General features: G+C 38.7%; 1 protein-coding gene across 1 annotated transcript in view; it reads left to right on the plus strand.

Annotated features, from left to right (window-relative positions):
• LOC106133101 (CCR4-NOT transcription complex subunit 6) overlaps positions 1–16,420 on the plus strand; it is a 140,239-nt gene extending 123,819 nt beyond the window's left edge. Inside the window, exons 6-12 of the mRNA XM_060946030.1 lie at positions 7,304–7,461; positions 7,717–7,871; positions 8,953–9,104; positions 10,485–10,709; positions 13,151–13,322; positions 14,469–14,608; positions 14,948–16,420. Of these exons, the coding sequence (XP_060802013.1) occupies positions 7,304–7,461; positions 7,717–7,871; positions 8,953–9,104; positions 10,485–10,709; positions 13,151–13,322; positions 14,469–14,608; positions 14,948–15,027 (1,082 nt within the window). The 3' untranslated portion in view covers positions 15,028–16,420. The remainder of the gene's footprint in view (positions 1–7,303; positions 7,462–7,716; positions 7,872–8,952; positions 9,105–10,484; positions 10,710–13,150; positions 13,323–14,468; positions 14,609–14,947) is intronic.
• Positions 16,421–21,955: the final 5,535 nt, after the last annotated feature.

Here is a 21,955-nt window from a genome sequence, read left to right on the forward strand (position 1 = left end):
TATTCCACGCGGATGAAGTCGCGGGCACAGCTAGTGAATAATAAATGTAAACTAATTTTGGCTGTTACGCAAAAAAAAATTCTTCCTGGAGTTAAGTCTCGACTCTAATTAATTTCAGTATCACAATATACCTACTGAATTTAATTTATTGATACATACATACATAAACTCACGCCTCTTTCCCGGAGGGCTAGGCAGAGACTATTATTTATTGATAAAGAGATGATTTTAATTTTTCGTCTCGCCCATGGCATGGCTGAAAAGTATGGACATTAAAACCGTTTGTGTTTTTATACAGCGTCTCAGTAAATAGTTTGCAGCTGAAAACTCTACTTCAAAAAAGCTACTTTTTATTGTATCAAAATCATCAGCTTACAAAAAACGAAACGGTTTGGTAATTTCGGTAGATTTAAATCTTTTAGGCAACATTAATTTTATCTTAAATGTAGACAGGCCTTTGAAAGAATTTATATTACAGCCTTTGATCTTTAATCAATATTCGCATGAAAATTGACGTATAACTTAATTTGACTGCTTAAACGTGGTATTTGTAGCGACGACGCAATAAATTAAAAATATTGAAAGAAATACCTGTCTACAAAATGATTCCAAATTATGTAGACTTAAACTATATTAAAAAAGTAAATTTTTAAAGTCTTAAGAAATGACATTTCTACCAAACAAATGAATTCTCAGCAATAGAAAATAATAATAACAACCAAAAAGTAAAGGGCATTAATGTTCTACTACGTTGTCACATCCTTTCCTTGAACTTTTGGATCTTTGATATACCTTTTACCATAATTACATACTAGGTAATGGACCAGTGTTATTCATAGTTTCATGCTAATATTGTAAAGATACATATATTTGTATTTTGTTTTTGACGGTGAGTTTATAACTTAACTACTTTTATTATAAGAGATAATACATAGACCTGCAGAAGTACAAAGGTAACTTGGAATTCTTGGAAATTTCCAAAGTAACGCATCCTTCGGAAATAGTCTAATTATTATTTTGTTTTGTCAACATTTTTAATGTTGACCCAAGCCTTAACACATTGTAATGTTAATCATAGCACCGTTCCGGTTTATGTAAACTGTTAACATCTGAATTTGTAATTCACGTTCCACACATAACAGCGGATTGCCCACGTAATGGCAGAGCCAATAACTGCTCCACGCCTCCCATTATATTCAGATGAACCGAGATGGCGTTAGGTACGCTCTATTATTTATTTTTTACATCGATATGGTCGTTACAGTGTTGTAGATTCAGATATTGCAAAAAGGAGTATTTTCGATACATACTTTGTTTAGTCTTTGAGTGGATTGATTGAATTCAGTGTAGTGAAACATGCTGTGACAGACACTAACTAAAAGGTTGCTCTTCCCTGAACATAAATAGTTAGCTGAGAATGAGTATTTAAAATTATATCTGAGGTTTTTTGTAAAATTAGTATAAAGATAAAATCAACGTTTTGTAATGAACACCTGCTGCATAAGATAATAAGTTCGCATTAATGCTGCGGAATATCATAAATTTGATAACTAGGTACTTTGAAAATTTTATCAAATCATCACAGATTATCTCTTACATTGCATCTTAATGCGATCCCAGTTTCCAATACTTTCCAACCTTTGTGATTCCTCAATTTCACTGCATTACTCGCTATTATGGAAACTGGAGTAATTGGTCGGTTGTATTTGTGTCAACCAATTTTCTGTTTATATATCAAGATTGTGTTTAGCCTCAACTAGTCTTATTCTATCTGCAAAATGTTTTCATGTTCAATGTTAAAATATCTTGATTGGCGGCTCAGATAAATAAGATTCCGAATAGTGATAAGTTTTAATAACACTCACAAAAACTGTTATAACAAAACTTTTGTGATCAACTTGATGGCTTTCGAACCAATCGCAAAGTGAACCTTTCTTTTTGTCACCCTCTTTTTTAAAAGTATATCTATTTATATTTACATCTCTCTCACTCTCTTTACCTATCTATCTCAGTTGGTAATTTTTCCCCAAACACTGTATTTATTTCATCGCGTTGTTGTCAGTTTGGGCCTTCTTCAGGTCGTTGTTGTTCACAGATTCATTCAATTCAACAAGATCATTCATTTTAGTTTAAATTTTTTGTTAATAACTTAAATTGAACGCTGTGTTTATTCGGTCATTTCTCGTTCCGATGTGATGGTCGTGATAAAGCAGCCGTGTTCAGAGTGCTTGATTAATGCGCCGTCGATAAATCTAGCGGATGCATTTCTCGCTTTCCGCACATGGTACAGCGTCACTATTCACTGCGTCCTGAAGAAAATCGTATTATATTTAATCAAACCAAGCTAGATTGAGGGCAAGGTTTTCAGTAGACGGATAAAAGTTGTCTGATAGATAAATCGCAATACGGCCGACAAAAAAGTAGCGTTTAGCAAAAATGTTGCCATTGACGCTACTTTTTTTGGCGCTATTGCAATAATTCATACATCGATCAGTCAGATCAGTCGACCCTGTCTTCTCCGTAAGGGAAAATAAATACGTGATTATTTATATGCATGTATCCTGATGCAATAGCTATCAATAACATCATTCACCTTATATACTCTTGTTAAATTCAAATCATTTTCAACACAGTCATTTCAGTTCAACTCGAGTACAGCTACATTTGTCGTGCGTGGTTTAATTAATCGTGTTTTATGATTCGCTTTGTTTTCTCTATTGTTACCCCCACAATGGGACAACCGTTGTTAAATTGACTTTCTAGAGCTATGGACAAATGTGGAACGATAGTTTACATTGTTGTGTCAAGTACGGTCGGCAAAGATAGTCGATAAGAAAATATGTAGGAATTTTTTATGACTTATGTTATTAGTATTTTTTTAATTATTACTTTATACAAGGTGTACAAATTGACAAAATGTATTCATTAAGATTACAACGTTGATTAAAATTAAATAAAAAATCAGCTTAAAACAATTTGACCTATGGATTCTTTTGAACGTAGTAGAAAAAAAATACAACAGCGTGTTTTTTTTTTCTGTCTTCGAATAATTATTTTTTCATAAGCGTTTCTTAAGTTACATATACATATTGTATTTCATTGTAAAATTTTCACTCTCTCTCTCTCTCTCGTCTTTGCCTGTTCCCAGTTGCACCCTCCCTCCGTCACTATCGAAGCCTGGGTCGGCTTTCGTACTTTTCTCTTTCCACATTATCCATTCTACAACGTCTTCAGTTCTAAGACCATTGTCACGTGAAAAATATTATCTTAACCGACACCCAGCCAATATTCAAATTATCCAATCTTTTTTTTTTTAATGAAATGCAGTTTTTACCAATTTTTTTGTTGACTGTATCATTGAGTCGGAGAGATCATGCATTTACATGGCACTAATTAGTGTCCATCGAACAATAGCCCGGGTCATGGGTCGTCTGGGATGCGTTCAGATCTGAATAACATGGGGATTCTTACTATATGACTGGGATTGAAGCGGACAGGCGGGAGTTGCTTCGTGTCAATCTGACTTTTGATTGTAACCCTCGAGGACTCAACTGCAACAAACTCTGGAAGACTGGTATTTTTGTTGATTTGATTTTTCTATGAAGAGAGTAATGAACGTGGATGTAACTAAAGTGCAGTGTTCCCGGCACCATTAGAAAAAAGAATAGGACCACTCCATCTCTTTCTCATGGATGTCGTAAAAGGCGACTAAGGGGATAAAACTTGGGATTCTTCTTTTAGGCGACAGGCTAGCAACCTGTCGCTTACTGAACATGGCCTATCAGACTTTAAGACTGTTGGCTCTGTCTACCCCGCAAGGGATATAGGCGTGATTATATGTATGTATGAATGAAACTAAAGAAGTATGCAGGGATCGAGACAAGTGGGAAGATATTAGTATCTACCTACCCTTATGTGAATAAGGCGTGATTTTTCCACAATTTTTATATTTATTTAAGTAAATCTTCTTGACCATTACTTGCGAAAGTTGAATAAGATGTTTACATCGTATCTGGTTGCCATAAATGAGGAAGCGGTTTGAACAGATGCGGGGTTCCCATGCAACTGCCGCCATATGCCGCCATTATTCGACGAATGACGCGACCCGCCATAATTGTTGGCTTTCTTATGCAAATTAGCGGGAAATCAATAAAAGAACCTTGCGGGGACGGATTAAGCAATTGAAATTCCTCACTTTTTAGGTTTTTTGCATACATACTTAGGATTTTTGTTTTGATTTATTAATTGCTTGTAAGTATTGAATGTGATCATAACTTATTATTTTTATAATTTCTCTTTGAAAGTATTTCAGTTAGCAACAAATCAATATTTATCAAAAAAATATACATACAATGACTGATATTCACATAAATTTACTGGCGATTTCTTTTAAAATTTCTTTCATGTTTCCTTTAAGCCATGCGATGCAAAAGTCACGCGTTATTGCATAATCAAAATTTTACGATGTGAAAAGTTCACTTCCATTCAATTATTACATTTCAGAGCTTAACTTATATTTTCTTAAAATCCGGCTCTGATCCATTGCAACAATATTCGCTACAATAGATATTCTACATGGCATTAATGTAGCCTACTTTGATTGTACTTTATCTATGATTAATGATGTCTTTGTCGCACTGACATCTCCATTAAAACTTAACTCTGAATCGCATGTTACGGTTCCATTACGCGAAGGTGAAATCCATAGAGCGAACTAGTTGGCAACCCGATCTTTGGCCGCTAACTACGCCTTGTTAGCACCTATTGAGACTTCTTACGTCATATCGTCGATTACCAAAGCCGCTGAGCGCGTTCTAATGAGTTCTTTACGATGCCAATCCGAATGGAGGAATGAATACGTATACGAGATGATTTTCGTGTACCTACGTATTCATCCAAATCGATTTTAATGGGCCGTATTTACAAAGCAAAAAAGGAACCTATTCCATCTGCTCACGAATTATATGTATATAGTTACTACGAGTAGAGTATGCTCGCACCTCTGCCCGCTTGCAGCGAAAAAATCCCGTTTTTTATTGTTCCCGCGGGAATTTTGGAAAATCATTAGTGCACCCCTAGAATCTCTAGCAGTTTGGGCAGTGTACTTATATGTAATTGTCCTCTTTTATTACCCACTAGCTTTCGCCCGCGGCTCGGCCCGTTATAAAAGTTAAGTCACTTCGAGACTGTGGGCTATCCTGTGAACGTTAAAATATTGAATTTATGGAATGTGTAATGGAATGTAATTAACTATAATATTAGGATCGAGTGTGGATAAGGAATCGCGTGAATAACGGGTTCAATAATGTCCGCCTAAATGCGGCTGGGCGGGGTTGGAATGGATGTTTTATGTACGGTACGATGCGGGACGTAATGACATGCGGGAGTGTGGCGCGGGCCGTTGCGTGGGAGGCGGTGAAATGTGCACGATAACCGGTGCGACATGCGTTCTATTGTTTGTAGGTGACGCGTGCGCGGCTCAGTGTTGCCGGTATATAACCTAAACAAGGCTATTTTAAATCTCTTGGGTTACGACTGAAAATTTAAAGTTAGAATAAACTCGGTATAAATGCATGTTGAAATGGCCCGTTTTCGCTGGTGTCGACAATGGTGAGTACTCATCTAGTTTGACATCCGTAAACGTGAAATTCTACAAACAAAAATTAATGTAAGTAAAAACTAAATAACTTGTTAGACAGACCGGATAGATTAGTTTGCTAGTTTTTGTTCAAAGATTAAAATACACTGGGCAATTATGTCCCGATTATTGATTCTGCTAAGAAACCTAGAAATTATTTTTCATTTTATACAAGATTTTTGTCGATGCAGCTGGCAACATCAGGCATGCGTGCACTTATCTCCGTAGCCACATACAGCGCTCAGAACGTACCTACACTGCACCGGTAACATGCATCACTAGTCGACATCCGCTGCCCCGCCTTTTCCGATTGCTTCTTTTTACCGCCACGCAACTCTACAACATTATATTATGACATATCTGATGCACCCACGTGTTGTCCTCCCGAAGCGCATAGCATAGCGAACACAATGGCCTATCACAAATATTGCCGCTACAAACAGTTAATGTCACCTTACCCATTGTTTGTTGCTCATACACGTACTATTTCATCATCGTTTTCGATTTATTTGAAATGAAGACACGCGTCCATATGTTCGACATTAGCATTTATTATTATGTCGGTGCCGAGCTTTCGTTTCGTTCGTAGTTCCTTAAACAAGTGACGATTAGCGATGCGCGTATTGTCTCGCGATATTTGGCATGTGCGCCGCGTCCGCGCCGCACCGGCGCATCGAGCATACAATGGATGTATTTGAAGCACGTGCTGCGGCCGTATTGATGGCCGCGCAGCTCAGCGACGACGCCAGGTGACTTCGACTCTTAAAGATTAGCATGAAGCGCGAGCGCAGCCCGAGATCTTTATCAATTTGTCCGGACTATAGCGCAGCGACCGACCTCCACGCATTGTCTTGTCCTTCCACCCGTCATTCGGCCGTCAACGACGCTTTGTCTTACAAACACAACTGCCGCTTCTTTGTCCGCTGATTGACTGGAATGGCGATTAAATCTAGATAATTGCATCGCCAAGGTCTTCCACGAAGTCGACATTTAGACGGGCAGGCTTCATACTCAGCGCGCCTTTTGATCCGCGTAATGAGACGGGTGGGAGCACTGCGGGCGCACCGCGTCCGCATAAATCCGAGGTAATGGTGTGGAGCGTGAGAGAGCAGAGTCGTGCCACCTTAGTTTACGTAATGAGTGGATACGTTGAATGACGCCGACACTATTCGCGCTGTGGACTCTCATTGACGCCAAACTCCTAACCGCACAAACTGGACGGGAAGTTTGCCGTAATAAAATGCGCACTGTCGATAACCACGGTAATATACTCCACACGACTCGCTGTGAGGGTCGGAGGACAGCTAAAGGCTAATTTTCCATACTTGTATCAAAAGAATAGAGGTGAAAAGCCGACGTCATTGTTCGAGGAGATGAGGCGTAGAGTCACGATACCCGACGCGGATGCCGCCGGGGAGATACGATTAGAAAAACAAAAGCCATTGTGTCGCGTGCCGGCCGCATGTGGAGCGTAATACGAGTCTTCATTTTAATTGGAACATTTTTATCTGACACGCAACCTGTCCCGCCGGAGCAACAAAGCGCCATCTCGCCAACTAATTGGCGTGGATGCGCCGCTGACGGGACTGTGAGATAAATGTTATGCCCGTTCAGAAAATTCGCGATGCATTCATGCCAATTTGATGTTTGTTTTTCTTCTTTTAGGTATCTTCACAGTGATGTGCTACAACGTTTTGTGCGACAAATATGCAACGAGGCAGATGTACGGCTACTGTCCGAGTTGGGCATTGGAGTGGGACTACCGAAAAAAGGGCATTTTGGATGAGATCAGACATTATTCTGCGGATATCATTAGTTTACAGGTTTGTAGTGTCTTTTTAGAGGCAAACTACATAAATTTTGTAATGTGAGTTTAAATGGACACACAAACATTCAGTACAGCAATTTACAGTTATGTAAATTAGTAACAATATGAAATTACGCTGAATCGAATTAAAGTTGACAATCTCACTTGTAATAAGAACGTAACAGACATAATCAGTAACTAACCCTAAGGTAATAGTTTAATATTTATTACTTTTCTTTCATTTAAATGAAATAAAATGTGTTTATTTCAGGAAGTAGAAACGGATCAGTTCTACAACTTCTTCCTGCCGGAGCTTAAAGGTGACGGCTATGATGGCATCTTCTCGCCGAAATCACGAGCCAAGACCATGTCGGAATCGGAGAGGAAATACGTGGATGGATGCGCCATCTTTTTTAGATCTGCAAAGTAAGTAATAACATTTTTTTTTGTGTATTTTGATAATAAATAAGTGAGTGACCAAAAGTGTAACTATGATCGATCCAATACGGATTTAGTTTAGTCAGATGGGAGTCGCTTCGTGTAAGAACCTGACTTATCCAATCCAGGATCCATGGTCAAAGGCATACCCTGGGCTATCTCCAGGGTGTCGGAGGATGCAACCGGGACTAAAAAACCACGTTCAGCTATTTGGCTTAAAGATAGAATTGAGATGGCCGATTGAGATGGCCTGATTCGACGGCCTCTGTGGCGCAGCGGTAGTACGCTTGTCTGTGACACCGGAGGTCCCGGGTTCGAATCCCGGCCAGGGCATGATGAGAAAAGAACTTTTTCTGATTGACCTGGGTCCTGGATGTTTATCTATATAAGTACTTATTATAAAATATATTATCGTTGAGTTAGTATCTCGTAACACAAGTCTCGAACTTACTTCGAGGCTAACTCAATCAGTGTAATTTGTCCCGTATATATTTATTTATATTTATATTTATTTATTCAAATAGTGACAGGTTGTTAGCTCATCGCCTAAAAGAAGAATCCCAAGTATATAAGCCTATCCCTTAGTCGCCTTTTACGACATCCGTGGAAAGAGATGGAGTGGTCCTATTCTTGCCGGGAACCACACGGCACCATTTTTGTTTCGCTACTTTGAAAATAGCTCAATATGCAATTGTCAAGTTTCCAAGTGCGCACACGATCATAAATAATATTAGACCCGATGGCATGGCAGGAAAAAATAGCAGTGACCGAAATAATCGGTGAGCGCTAACTCTAAATTGCGTTTAGAAATAGTGGCAGGTTGCTAGACCGTGCGATGTAATAGTAGAGGTTTAAGAAATTTCAAGTATCATCTATTTTTTGTTTTTATTTCGCTACTAAGAATAAAAAAAACCTGCTTTCTAGAAGACAATATATGTATGCCTCTTCTAGAAATTTATAAGCCAATAACTATAATCTAACAATGATCAATACGATCTTACTTTTAGTACTTACCGAGTATCTTCAACTGTATCTCCCTTCACTTTATTGTCATTTCAATCTGTTCCAGGTTCTCCTTAGTAAAAGAGCACCTGATAGAGTTCAACCAACTGGCGATGGCCAACAGCGAGGGTTCTGACAACATGCTGAATCGCGTCATGCCCAAAGACAACATCGGACTGGCAGCGCTGATCAAAACTAAAGAGGCGGCATGGGAAAATGGTAATACATACATTTATATTTATTCAGTCTGTGGCGACATCTCTACGCCACTCGTCAACAACATCAAATCACATAACAACTGTCAATCATCGCGAAGAAATTGACGCGCTCAACCTATAAAAATAGCAGCGAAGTATCTAAGACGCGATTTCAAAGATTTCACGGATTGGAGCTATATATACAACCTCCGACACAACATCGTCGGAGCCGCGGTTCCCCAGGCATAACACCTAGCCTGGCGGAAGATTTTCCCTTTGGTGGCGGTCGAGCCGAATCGAATGTTGTTGACGAGTGGCGTAGAGATGTCGCCACAAGTCTTTTCAAGACTGTTGGCTCTGTCTAGCCCACAAGGGATATAGACGTGACCATATGTATGTATGTATATTTATGACGCGACTTCGTCCGCGTGGAATAATTCTGGCGGGAACTCCGGTATAAAAAGTAGCCTATATGTTATTCTGGGTCTTCAACTACCCACATACCAAATTTCATCGTAATCGGTTTAGTAGTTTTTGCGTGAAAGAGTAACAAACATCCATACTGACATTAGTAGGATATAATCTAGACAATTACATTCGTCCACGGAACGCTTTGGAAACAGCGGGTTAGACAGAGCCAACAGTCTTCAAAATAATGAAAGGTCATCATGGAATTGAGATTCAAACTCTGACAGCTTGCTAGCCAACCGCCTTCAAGAGTAATCCTTAAGTTTATTTGCCTTTCTCTTAATCGCCTCTTTGGCATCCATAGAAAAAAAATTGGACTGGTCCCATCCTTTAGTGTCGGGAACCACACGGCACTTCATCGTGATGAAAGTAGATGATGATAGAAAATGGTAATTATGCCTGTAATTTATTACCACCTGCGCCGTGCAGTATGCGAAAGCCATTAGTTATGTTCTCGTTGGGATTATGTATTTATTGTACTTGTTAGTCAACTGTCAGTTGTAGCTTAACTGGTAAGATAATGATGTTGTGGTTAGTTCGAATAATCGTTTTTAGGTGTCCCAATTATTTTTTTAAATTCTTTTTTTTTTCTTTTTAGTTTGTTTTGGCACAAACAGTCAAACAAACATTAATTAGTCGCGAATTAGGCGGACTTTATCTACTTAGTAAAATGCCTGTGTCGGCCAAAGTCCTCTTCTTATATATCGTACAATCTATAAGTGACTCAGGTATCTTATGAACCGTTGTTCGCCTACATTACGTAATATAAAGTTCTTCTAATATGCCGATCTTTTTTTTTTAATAAATAAGTATCAAATAAAGTCAAAAAGCTGAACGTGGCTATTCATTCTTTTTAAGACTGTTGGCTCCGTCTAACCCGCAAGGGATATAGACGTGACCGTGTGTATGTAAATATAATTTCCTTATTTCGCAGGAATCCCAACCGACTCGTCGATGCTAGGCCAGCCTATACTGGTGTGCACCGCTCACATCCACTGGGACCCTGAGTTTTGTGACGTGAAGCTCATACAAACTATGATGCTGAGCAACGAATTGCGCACGATCCTGGACGACTCGGCGAGAACGCTGCGTCTCGCCGGACAGCGGGACAACGTGCAGCTGTTGCTGTGCGGCGACTTCAACTCGCTGCCCGACAGCGGTGAGTGAGACTTTGTGTAGCAAGCGACAATTTATGTTGCCGTGTGGTTCCCGGTGCTTTAGTGGAATAGGTCCACTCCGTCTCTTGCCAGCGGATGTCGTAATGGGCTCATACAAACTATGATGCTCAGCAACGATTTGCGCACGATCCTGGACGACTCGGCGAGAACGCTGCGTCTCGCCGGACAGCGGGACAACGTGCAGCTGTTGCTGTGCGGCGACTTCAACTCGCTGCCCGACAGCGGTGAGTGAGACTTTGTGTAGCAAGCGACGATTTATGTTGCCGTGTGGTTCCCGGCGGTTTGATGGAATAGGACCACTCCATCTCTAGCCAGCGGATGTCGTAATGAAGCTCATACAAACTATGATGCTGAGCAACGAGCTGCGCACGATCCTGGACGACTCGGCGAGAACCCTGCGTCTCGCCGGACAGCGGGACAACGTGCAGCTGTTGCTGTGCGGCGACTTCAACTCGCTGCCCGACAGCGGTGAGTGAGATTTTGTGTGGCAAGCGACAATTTATGTTGCCGTGTGGTTCCCGGCGCTTTGATGGAGTAGGACCACTCCATCTCTAGCCAGCGGGTGTCGTAATGAAGCTCATACAAACTATGATGCTGAGCAACGAGCTGCGCACGATACTGGACGACTCGGCGAGAACGCTGCGTCTCGCCGGACAGCGGGACAACGTGCAGCTGTTGCTTTGCGGCGACTTCAACTCGCTGCCCGACAGCGGTGAGTGAGACTTTGTGTGGCAAGCGACAATTTATGTTGCCGTGTGGTTCCCGGCGCTTTGATGGAGTAGGACCACTCCATCTCTAGCCAGCGGGTGTCGTAATGAAGCTCATACAAACTATGATGCTGAGCAACGAGCTGCGCACGATACTGGACGACTCGGCGAGAACGCTGCGTCTCGCCGGACAGCGGGACAACGTGCAGCTGTTGCTGTGCGGCGACTTCAACTCGCTGCCCGACAGCGGTGAGTGAGACTTTGTGTGGCAAGCGACAATTTATGTTGCCGTGTGGTTCCCGGCGCTTTGATGGAGTAGGACCACTCCATCTCTAGCCAGCGGGTGTCGTAATGAAGCTCATACAAACTATGATGCTGAGCAACGAGCTGCGCACGATCCTGGACGACTCGGCGAGAACGCTGCGTCTCGCCGGACAGCGGGACAACGTGCAGCTGTTGCTGTGCGGCGACTTCAACTCGCTGCCCGACAGCGGTGAGTGAGACTTTGTGTGGCAAGCGACAATTTATGTTGCCGTGTGGTTCCCGGCGCTTTGATGGAGTAGGACCACTCCATCTCTAGCCAGCGGGTGTCGTAATGAAGCTCATACAAACTATGATGCTGAGCAACGAGCTGCGCACGATCCTGGACGACTCGGCGAGAACGCTGCGTCTCGCCGGACAGCGGGACAACGTGCAGCTGTTGCTGTGCGGCGACTTCAACTCGCTGCCCGACAGCGGTGAGTGAGACTTTGTGTGGCAAGCGACAATTTATGTTGCCGTGTGGTTCCCGGCGCTTTGATGGAATAGGTCCACTCCGTCTCTTGCCAGCGGATGTCGTAATGAAGCTCATACAAACTATGATGCTGAGCAACGAGCTGCGCACGATACTGGACGACTCGGCGAGAACGCTGCGTCTCGCCGGACAGCGGGACAACGTGCAGCTGTTGCTTTGCGGCGACTTCAACTCGCTGCCCGACAGCGGTGAGTGAGACTTTGTGTAGCAAGCGACAATTTATGTTGCCGTGTGGTTCCCGGCGCTTTGATGGAGTAGGTCCACTCCGTCTCTTGCCAGCGGATGTCGTAATAAGGGAATGGCTAGCTGGCAAACTTGGGATGCTTCTTGTAGGCGATGAGCTAGCAACCTGTCATTAATTGAATTTAAATTCCATCACTAAGCCAAATGGTATGATATAGACGTCATTGTATGAATATATATATAATAATAATATATATAAATCCTTGCGGGGTAGACAGAGCCAATAGTTTTGAAAAGACTGATAGGCCACGTTCAGGTGTTAGCTGTTTGCCTTAATGAAAAAAATTGAGATTTAAATAGTGACAGGTTGCCTTAAAGACGATCCCAAGTTTATAAGCGTATCCTTTAGTCGCCTTTTACGACATCTATGGGAACGAGATGGAGAAGACCTTATTCTATTGTTTTTTAATGATGCCGTAAACCACACGGCATAGATTCATAATTTTATGTGTTACCTTTGTTTGTTACCGCTTCTTCTGCACTGACGCCTTGGAAGCGGCACTAAACTTAGTTTTAAGTAATTTATTTGACGTCAACCAATGTTGTTAAACCATACGTTTTGACAATTATTAAGCGATATGAGGTATCCTATATAATAATGAATAAAAAATTTGAATTAGAATTTTGTTTATATAATCAGAACAGTATGAAAATAAAAAGCATTTTTTTTTTTTCACAGGAGTAGTAGAGTTCCTGTCGTCTGGCCGCGTGTCCTCCGAGCACCGCGACTTCAAGGAGCTGGGCTACGCGGCGTCCCTCCGCCGGATGCCGGGCTCCGAGCACGAGTTCACGCACACCTTCAAACTGGCGTCCGCGTACAGCGAGGACATCATGCCCTATACCAATTATACGTGAGTAACATACATACATACATACATACATGTAATCAGGTCTATATCCCTTGCGGGGTAGACAGAGCCAACTGTCTTGAAAAGTCTTATCGGTCACGTTCAGCTATTTGGCTTTAAGATAGAATTGAGATTCAAATAGTGCTAGGTTGCTAGCCCATCGCCTAAAAGAAGAATCCCAAGTATGTAAGCCTATCCCTTAGTCGCCTTTTACGACATCCATGGGAAAGAGATGGAGTGGTTCCATTCTTTTTTGTATTAGTGCCAGGAACCACACGGCACTACGTGAGTGAATTACTATAATGAAAAAAGAGATTTAAGACCCGTTCGCCGTGTGGTTCCCGTCACAAAATATAGAATAGGACCACTCCAGCTCTTTCCTATGGATGTCGTGAAAGGCGACTAAGGGATAGGCTTACAAACTTGGGATTCTTTTTTAGGCGATGGGTTAGCAATCTGTCACTATTTGAATCTCAATTCTATCATTAAGCCAAATAGCTGAACGTGGCCATTCAGTCTTTTCAAGACTGTGGGCTCTGTCTACCCCGCAAGGGATATAGACGTGACCATATGTATGTATGTTTAAGATCCCCTCCATTACTTTCCCATGGATGACGCGTTGCGCTAATCTGCGCTGTCTAACATTACCGATGCGACTTATAAATGTGGTAGTACTGTTCACCTTGTGGTGTTTTATACTTAGAAATTAATTTTATAAAAAAACAAGCTGTCCCGGCAAACGTTGTTTTGCCATATAAATAATTTTTAAGAAATTTCTAGTTTTAAAAAAAGTTAAAAGTGGACATCCCTTATCAATAAAGGGTATGAAAAATAGATGTTAGCCGATTCTCAGACCTACTGAATATGCATGCAAAATTTGATTAAAATCAGTAAAGCCGTTTCGGAGGTGTACGGAGACAACCATTGTGACACGAGAATTTTATATATAAGATTATTTATACGAACTTTGCGAGAAGTATAATTTTTTGTTTGTTTGTAATATGTTTATTGCGCAGAAATTTACACAGTTACAAGAAATAGTACATATTTATAAAATAAACAAACTCTTCAGCTTTATTATATTGATATAGATCTATATATAAACTTGTTAATAAATTTGAGTATAATATTGACATTAACACGTTTCAGGTTCGACTTCAAGGGCATAATCGACTACATCTTTTATAGTAAACAGTCGATGACGCCACTTGGTCTCCTCGGGCCTCTGTCGCAGGACTGGTTCAGGGAGCACAAGGTGGTTGGTTGCCCACACCCTCACATACCATCAGGTGAGTGGTTCTTTGAAGTAATTATTACGTTGATTGTTCATAAACTCATTAAAGTTATTTAATTGTTGACAGCTGTCAAAGTGACATCTTATTTTTTTTTTCATTTGTTTTTTTTTTATAATTGGGCTAACACCTTTTGTTTTTATGGATAACTTAGCACTTGTTTGACAATATGAAGGTTGGGATCCAGTGAGACTTCATTCGGCAATCGCTCGGGTTTCTCTGTCTTTACCTTTTTTGATCATAGTGGTTGTCCATACTTCGACTTCTTCGTTAGTAAACTTTACTCGCGAGCAATAGCTAGTATTGAATAAATAAAACACAATAAATCCTCGACAGATCACTTCCCGCTGCTGGTGGAGCTGGAGATGTGCCCGAGCACGAGCGGCAACTCCAACGGTCTGATCGGGCGCAGGTAGCAGCCGCGCCGCGACGCCGCCCGCGCGCCCCGCCGCACGCGCACCCGCGACGCACGCTAACCGGCCAACTCTAACTGCCAACATCTGATTACCATCTCTGATTGGTAAGCTTCGATCAGCATCTCAGTAGGCTAGTTGACGGGTATTTTTCAAAGTTGGTCCTAAATAATTAATATTTGTTGAAACTTTAAAAAAATATATGTTTGATTACAATTTTTAAATACCTTCCTGTAAAGGCTCAAAAATTTATTTAAAATTTTACTATGTAAAAACTAACGAAAACGCTGTCTGTCATGTTAGTATTATAAACAAGCATTTGGCTTGTCATTATGATCAGTGACTTGTTTTGTTTACATACAATTTCTTTTGTTTACATTTAGAGTGACGTCAAAAGCACATTTTTGAAATGAGATACCTAAATTAATCTCGCGCTTTTAATTATTAAAATTGATATATTTTGATTTTCTGAGCTTAATACAATAGAAAATATTCATTGAATATATGAAATTAATTATGGGTCAAGTAGCCTATTGGGTAAGCTTCGATGCGTCAATCTGAAATGGGTGAATTATTGTGAATATTAACATCGAAGATGTTAATCTCAAGTGATGTGCTTTGTTTCTCATCTCAAACGGCTGTTCTTCGACAAATGATATTTTTAATAATATGAGATTACAATCAATTGACATTTCAATTTTACCTGCCGAACATAGAAAAATGTAATATTGGCCTAGGTAAACACGACGAGGGTTTTGCCTAATTTCACACTAGATGTCAGCACTTAAGCATGAAGTGTTGCCATTGTTCGAACTGACATTTCCCACCATTTTTCAAATGGCGATGACAACAATACAGTATTGACAATTGGAATAACGCAATCTGGTGGTAGAAATTATAGTAAAAGTCCTTGTTTTGTTTTAATATGGACAAGTGACATTTTGTAGATACATGTTGAACGCTGACAATTTGTATAATATGATCTTTTAAACCACTTAGTTATATTAAATGGTGGACGACCAACTGCTTTGATTAAGTCTTACACATATACAGTTCAGCTGATCAAATATTTATCTTCCATATTTTTATTGTATCACATTTAATTATTTTCAAAATTGAACATTGAGTTAGCTGTCTGAAATTGCCTATGTTCAGAATAGTCTATAATAAATCAAACTTATCTCACTCTACTGAGATGTCGCTAGCATCGAAACGATTAAACAAAGCGGTTGTATTTAATTTTTAGCTGCCAATTCTGATAAATTTGCGATTCTGTGACGTCAAAACGTTCGAAACCTACGCCATTAGCATTAGATATTGTTAATGTATAATTGAATTGAACAATATTTCAATGATATGTGATAAATATGTTATGAAAATAAAAAAAAACTTGATAGCTTAATTTTAAGCTAAAGAAAAAAAATAATTTTATTTTTTTTCTAATCTTATTATTTACAAATTAACTCTTAATTTTAGGGCGAAATCAAACATATTTGTCACATTTAAATGTCAATATAACAATGTCGGGATGGATAGGTTCTCTCTTCACTGGATTGAAAAAAATATTTGTGTGTTTTACACAACTTGTTTTGTTAATGTGACTTTTTGACTTGTGTAAATATTATTTTGCTCAAAAGTATTAATCTGTGACTATAGTATATGTATGTACTATATGTATATATAGTATAGTTACTTAGCTTTGATTCTGATAATTTTATGACTTGCAATATGTATTTTTGATATCCAGTGATCAGGGAACAATTCAAAAGTAATAAAGGGACTTATAAAATATGAACGAGTTATAGTTGTTAGTAAAAAGTGCGTTCCATTAAATATATTTTTAACATGGGCCTATAATTAATCAGCGTTCCCAAAACTAATTTAAGTTGATTTAATGAAACGCACTATGGAATGGTATGTAAGACGGCACAAAGATTAATAGATGCACATGTTTTTCGGTGACTTTTAATACGATCCTGATTATGTAAAGAAATAAAATCGGTTCAAAAAATTTATGAATGAAAATACATTCTGACCTACGCTTATTGTGTCAATAACATTTTGATGAATTTGAAATTAAAATCGAGAAAAATATTTTTCCATTCTAGTTTGTCGGCAGATTAAAGTTTAGTTTTTGATGTGTAGTATACAGTTGAGGAATATCGCATGAGTGAGAATCGACTGCGAAAGTTAGTAATTGTTGCGTGAACGTGATTTTATCGCGGACTCCGTTCCGATTGGTTAGTACAAATATTTTTTCGGTTTAAAATAAGGTGTATACTAATTGTAAGGTGATGAGTAATGTTGGACATTTTTATCTTTTTGACCCGCTCATAATTGATACATGTAAAAATAATAGTCATTTGCCTTATTAGACATTTCGTATATATACGAAATGTGATATATATGAAAAGTTCCTTTCTTGTGTTAAACTACCTGTTCGGACTAAAAATGTGATATTTTATTTTGATTTTTTCGCAGTCGTGGCATCGCTTTATCAGTAAGTATCGAATGTAAAGTTAACGTCCTTGTGTGATGTCAGTATGTCAAACGTCCATTTACCAATTAGTTTTAAAGTTCCTCCACTGTATATTATTTAAGATATTTTTAATCTGGGACTACTATGCAATGTTGTGCGGTCATTTTAACAGAGTTTGTTCTGCGACTCTTCTGATTGGTCGCTTCGGTGTCGTGTTGAGGATCAGTGAGACAGAAGTTTGTGTGCTCGCCTTCAGTTTTGATATTTTATCATATATAGTGCCAAACCTATTCTGACGTTTATTTTTGGTATCTCCCTATAAACAGTGATAGGAATATTAACGCGAACTTGAGTTAAGATTACACTGTATAATATGTACGCAAAACTGTACGTCTTTGTACCCACCTTGAGAAAATGTCAAAATTGACGGTTCACCGTTTGACAATTGCACAGCCAATCACGAGTTAGAATGTTTTGTGATTGGTTGAAAAGTTAACAGCAGGTTGAACGTCAATTTCGATTGCGGGTGGTGCGTGTTCGGTATTCTTTATTAACTTGTGTTGGTAATTCCTTAGGTTAAATAATACTCTACTAACTCTGAAACAAATTGTTGGATACTGTCTAAAGTGATACAAGTATATCAATATATGTATGGGTACCTACGGCCGGGTATGTAATATAGCTATTTAAATCTATATCAAATAGATATTTGCATTATTTTTGATATCTAATTCTATTGGTGTTTAAGAACTTTGTTGACGAACACTGCCTATGGAGTGAACATCACCGTTTGTGCAATAAAGTAATTTAGTGTTATTGTAAGTGATATTTGACAGATTTCTTGCAATTAGGCTAATCAATTATGCCGTAGCTAGGCTATAGACTATTACAGTTTGTTTAACTGTATCTTCCACGCCGTATTTTGACATCTAGGCATTCATAGGTCGAAATTTCTTAAATTCTGTAATGTAAATTAACGTGTTGATCGGACATATTGTTTTTATTTGATATATCTCTAAGTTTGGTATAAGATACTATAATGTGTTGCATATTGTATTTTGTTGCTATTTCTTTCTACCGGTACGATCATGACAATTTTCCGATGGAAATTATTCGCATATTGTTTGTGAAATCATCCTCATGTATCATTAGTGTATTAAAATTAATGTAAGCCCTTAGAATTATCATTTATTTGAATGCCCCGTCTGGGCTGTCTCACTGATCGGTAAATGATGTGTAGTTGGTGTTAGGTCGGCGTTTCTGAACGATGGCGAAAGTGGCGCGGTACTCGGTGTGGCGTGGCGAACAAAATGGCGGGCGCGAGCGAGCCGCCCTTAGGTTAATGTGACATTGTGTTCCAACAAACTTTTCAGCGAGACAAGAATCCCCCCCTTCCCTTTTACTCAAACGTGTTTTGCGACGTTTCTAGAAGTTGTGTAGGATAATGTAAGTCTTGAGTTTTTTTTACGAATGGTTCCCAAACGTGACGTTTCCGCTGGACGCTCCCTTTAAATGTAGGTAGGTTAGAGCGGTCGGGACCCTCCGTCAATAGGGATGTATGCGAATAATTTTATTCTATGTTTTTGTTTTCTTATTAGAAGATATTTTGGATGATAAGATGTTTTAAGAATTTGTTTGTATGCATTGGTTTTCAAACAACGTATTTTCGTTTTTTATACTGAATATGACCAATAAGTGATGAATACTAAACCAAATTCAAAAATTATTTTTCAATCAAGTACATTATTTTTCATTTTAAACAGAATCTCAATTTCATCATACAGCTATAACAGCAGAACGTGGCCTTGCAGTCTTTTCAAGACTGTTGGCTATATATACGTGACTATATGAATGTATATAATATGTTTAAACAGAAATCCCCGGAAGACATTTGGCATAAAAAATAATCTATATAATCCAGGAGACATCCCTATTGATTGCAATTCACAAAGCAACGTCTTTCGTTCGCGTTAGGAACAGTATTCGTACGGTGAGCGGTCCGATCAAAAAATATACGAAAAATTAGTTGCATTTTACTTTTTAGTTTAAGATTCTCGATTGACGTCGGGAGCGTCCGTCGGCGACGCGCTTTTAGTTAGCGGGTAGCTTACTGCCGTAGTACAAATGTATGTATGTATGTATGTGTGTGTCTGTGTCATCTTGTGTTATGTCTGAATCCCTATGATTGGTTGTATGCACGTGTATATGACAATATATAAAGGAAACACTCCAAAATTTTTAAAGTTGCAATTACTACTTTAGTTGGAAGTATCGACCATTTTTTTTGTGACGGTGATTTTATCATTAATTAGTATTTTAGATTTGATTAATTTTTTTTTTAATGTTAATAGGAAAGCCGGTGTTAAATTAAAAGGAGTACTTATCGTTAATGATTCTTGGAGTGTCCTTCACATATTGTGGTTGTTTATATGTTTGTTTATATTACATCATCTTAAACCAGAAAATGGTTCAAGTATATCGTTATGCTGAACTTGTGATGGGCATTATGGAAATCTCTTAGAGATCGATGGCTGACAGGTCCCTGGTTCAAAACTAGGTTTGTCCTTAATCGTGCATCTTTTCAAGCAAAGTTGGACTTTTTAATCGTTTCTTTAAAGATCAATTTCGCTTGATAAGTACGTTGTATGGGCATAAAATGAACATTCTTAAGATACTCTGGATGGATTGTAGCTAGGAGCTCGTTCTTGGTTGCGTCTGCTAGAAGCCCATAAATGTATCCTAGTCACAGGCTGGGGCCAAACGATCGCTGTTCTTACTGAAATTGTTACTATTGACAGTGAGTGACAGAAAACTTTCATTTGTGATATAATCTATGGCGCATATAACAAAATGGCGGCCGACTGTAACACTATTGGTGAGCGTGTGTGCATGAGGCGTTATAATATATACAGTGGGCCGGTATACTATTGGTGCTTAATTTTGCCGTTAACTCCGTCTACCTTTTTCTACGTCTATGGGAACAATGTATCAATCCGCGATGTTCTATAAAGATACCAAAACTCTAATTTCCTTAGTGTCGTGAAATTATAGCTTCTGATATTTTTTTCTTATTGGAAAGAACAGCCAGCGTTGAACCCCAGCCACGGACTTACTGTCCTCGTTGTGAACCTTTAGTTGTCTAATCGCATTTAGTTATATATTTACAAACAAAATCATATTAACAAAAATTTGGACCACAGCATTAGTTGTTACTACGCTTATTTTGTCCAACTCCTGAATTATTTATATCGAATAATTGATTTTGAATATTTTTATTCAGTTTATTGTATTATTAATGTGTAAATCAATCTATAGGTGCTGTATTTAATTTTAATTGTGATAGGGATACGCCTCTCTTGTAATCTATCGGATGAATTGTGAAAAATTGAGCCAAATCATGTAAAGGGTATATTGACATTACGTTTAGGATAAATAAAGTTAAAATGAAGTTTTATACTAATCAAATTTTACTACTGAAACTTTATAATTTTTCTAAGTACAGGTAGATTTTAAAGTCATATCATGTCGATGATCTAGTTCTTGTGTAATGTAGGATTCTAAGACTGTTGTTATGTCTGTGTGTCGGTGCTGTTCCGCTTCTGTACTTACAACAAAGCACAAATACAGAGGTTTATACCTGCCAAATGAAGGTATAGATAGCAAGGAATCATTATTAATATATTTAACTCGCTCATGCTAAACAAATCTTGTTGATTGATACCATAAACCAGTAGTTACACACAGAATAAAATAAAGTAAAAATTACAATAGCGCACATTATAATATTTACAATGGCGGAACAACACTAGCTATGACATTTCAACTCGCCTTCATTTCTCTAAATTTAAGTTTGTAACAACTCAAAATGTTTTCTCGGTGTTTGTATAAAAATAGTAATAGCAACTGTCACATGTTCTTATGATGCATAATATGTATGTCTGGATCCAAACGAAACATTAAGGTAGTGTGTTAAGAATTATGAATTGGCATTCAGTGCCGGTCGTATTCTGGGTCATACTTACGCTAGCGTCGACAGCACTAACGCTCAAAATTGATAAATTTTAAAAATTAATTAAATTTCAGTTTGGTTTTCTTTTTGTTCATAAAACATTAAATTTAAAGATTATTAGGAATTTTGTTAGCTTTAATTAGAGTACGTTCACAGAAATCAGGGAATTGTGTAGAAACAATACACAGTTGCTTATGATTTTTCATTTTCTAAGTAGAAGCGAAGTGTCGTCGGCGCGTTTCGCGAATCCTTATCCTGTTTTACATAAACAAGTACAGACTAGGTTGACTATTAGATTAACAGTATTGATATAAACCAACAGAACACTACGATGCGTAAGTATCGCTTATGAATAATGAGAGCTTTATTGTAACATGTTTATCTTATTTGTAGTAGAACATATATGATCTCTTTATTTTTAATAGAATTTCGATGGACATTTT

The sequence above is a fragment of the Amyelois transitella genome, chromosome 10 (genome assembly GCF_032362555.1).
Source record: "Amyelois transitella isolate CPQ chromosome 10, ilAmyTran1.1, whole genome shotgun sequence".
Classification (NCBI taxonomy): Eukaryota; Metazoa; Arthropoda; class Insecta; order Lepidoptera; family Pyralidae; genus Amyelois; species Amyelois transitella.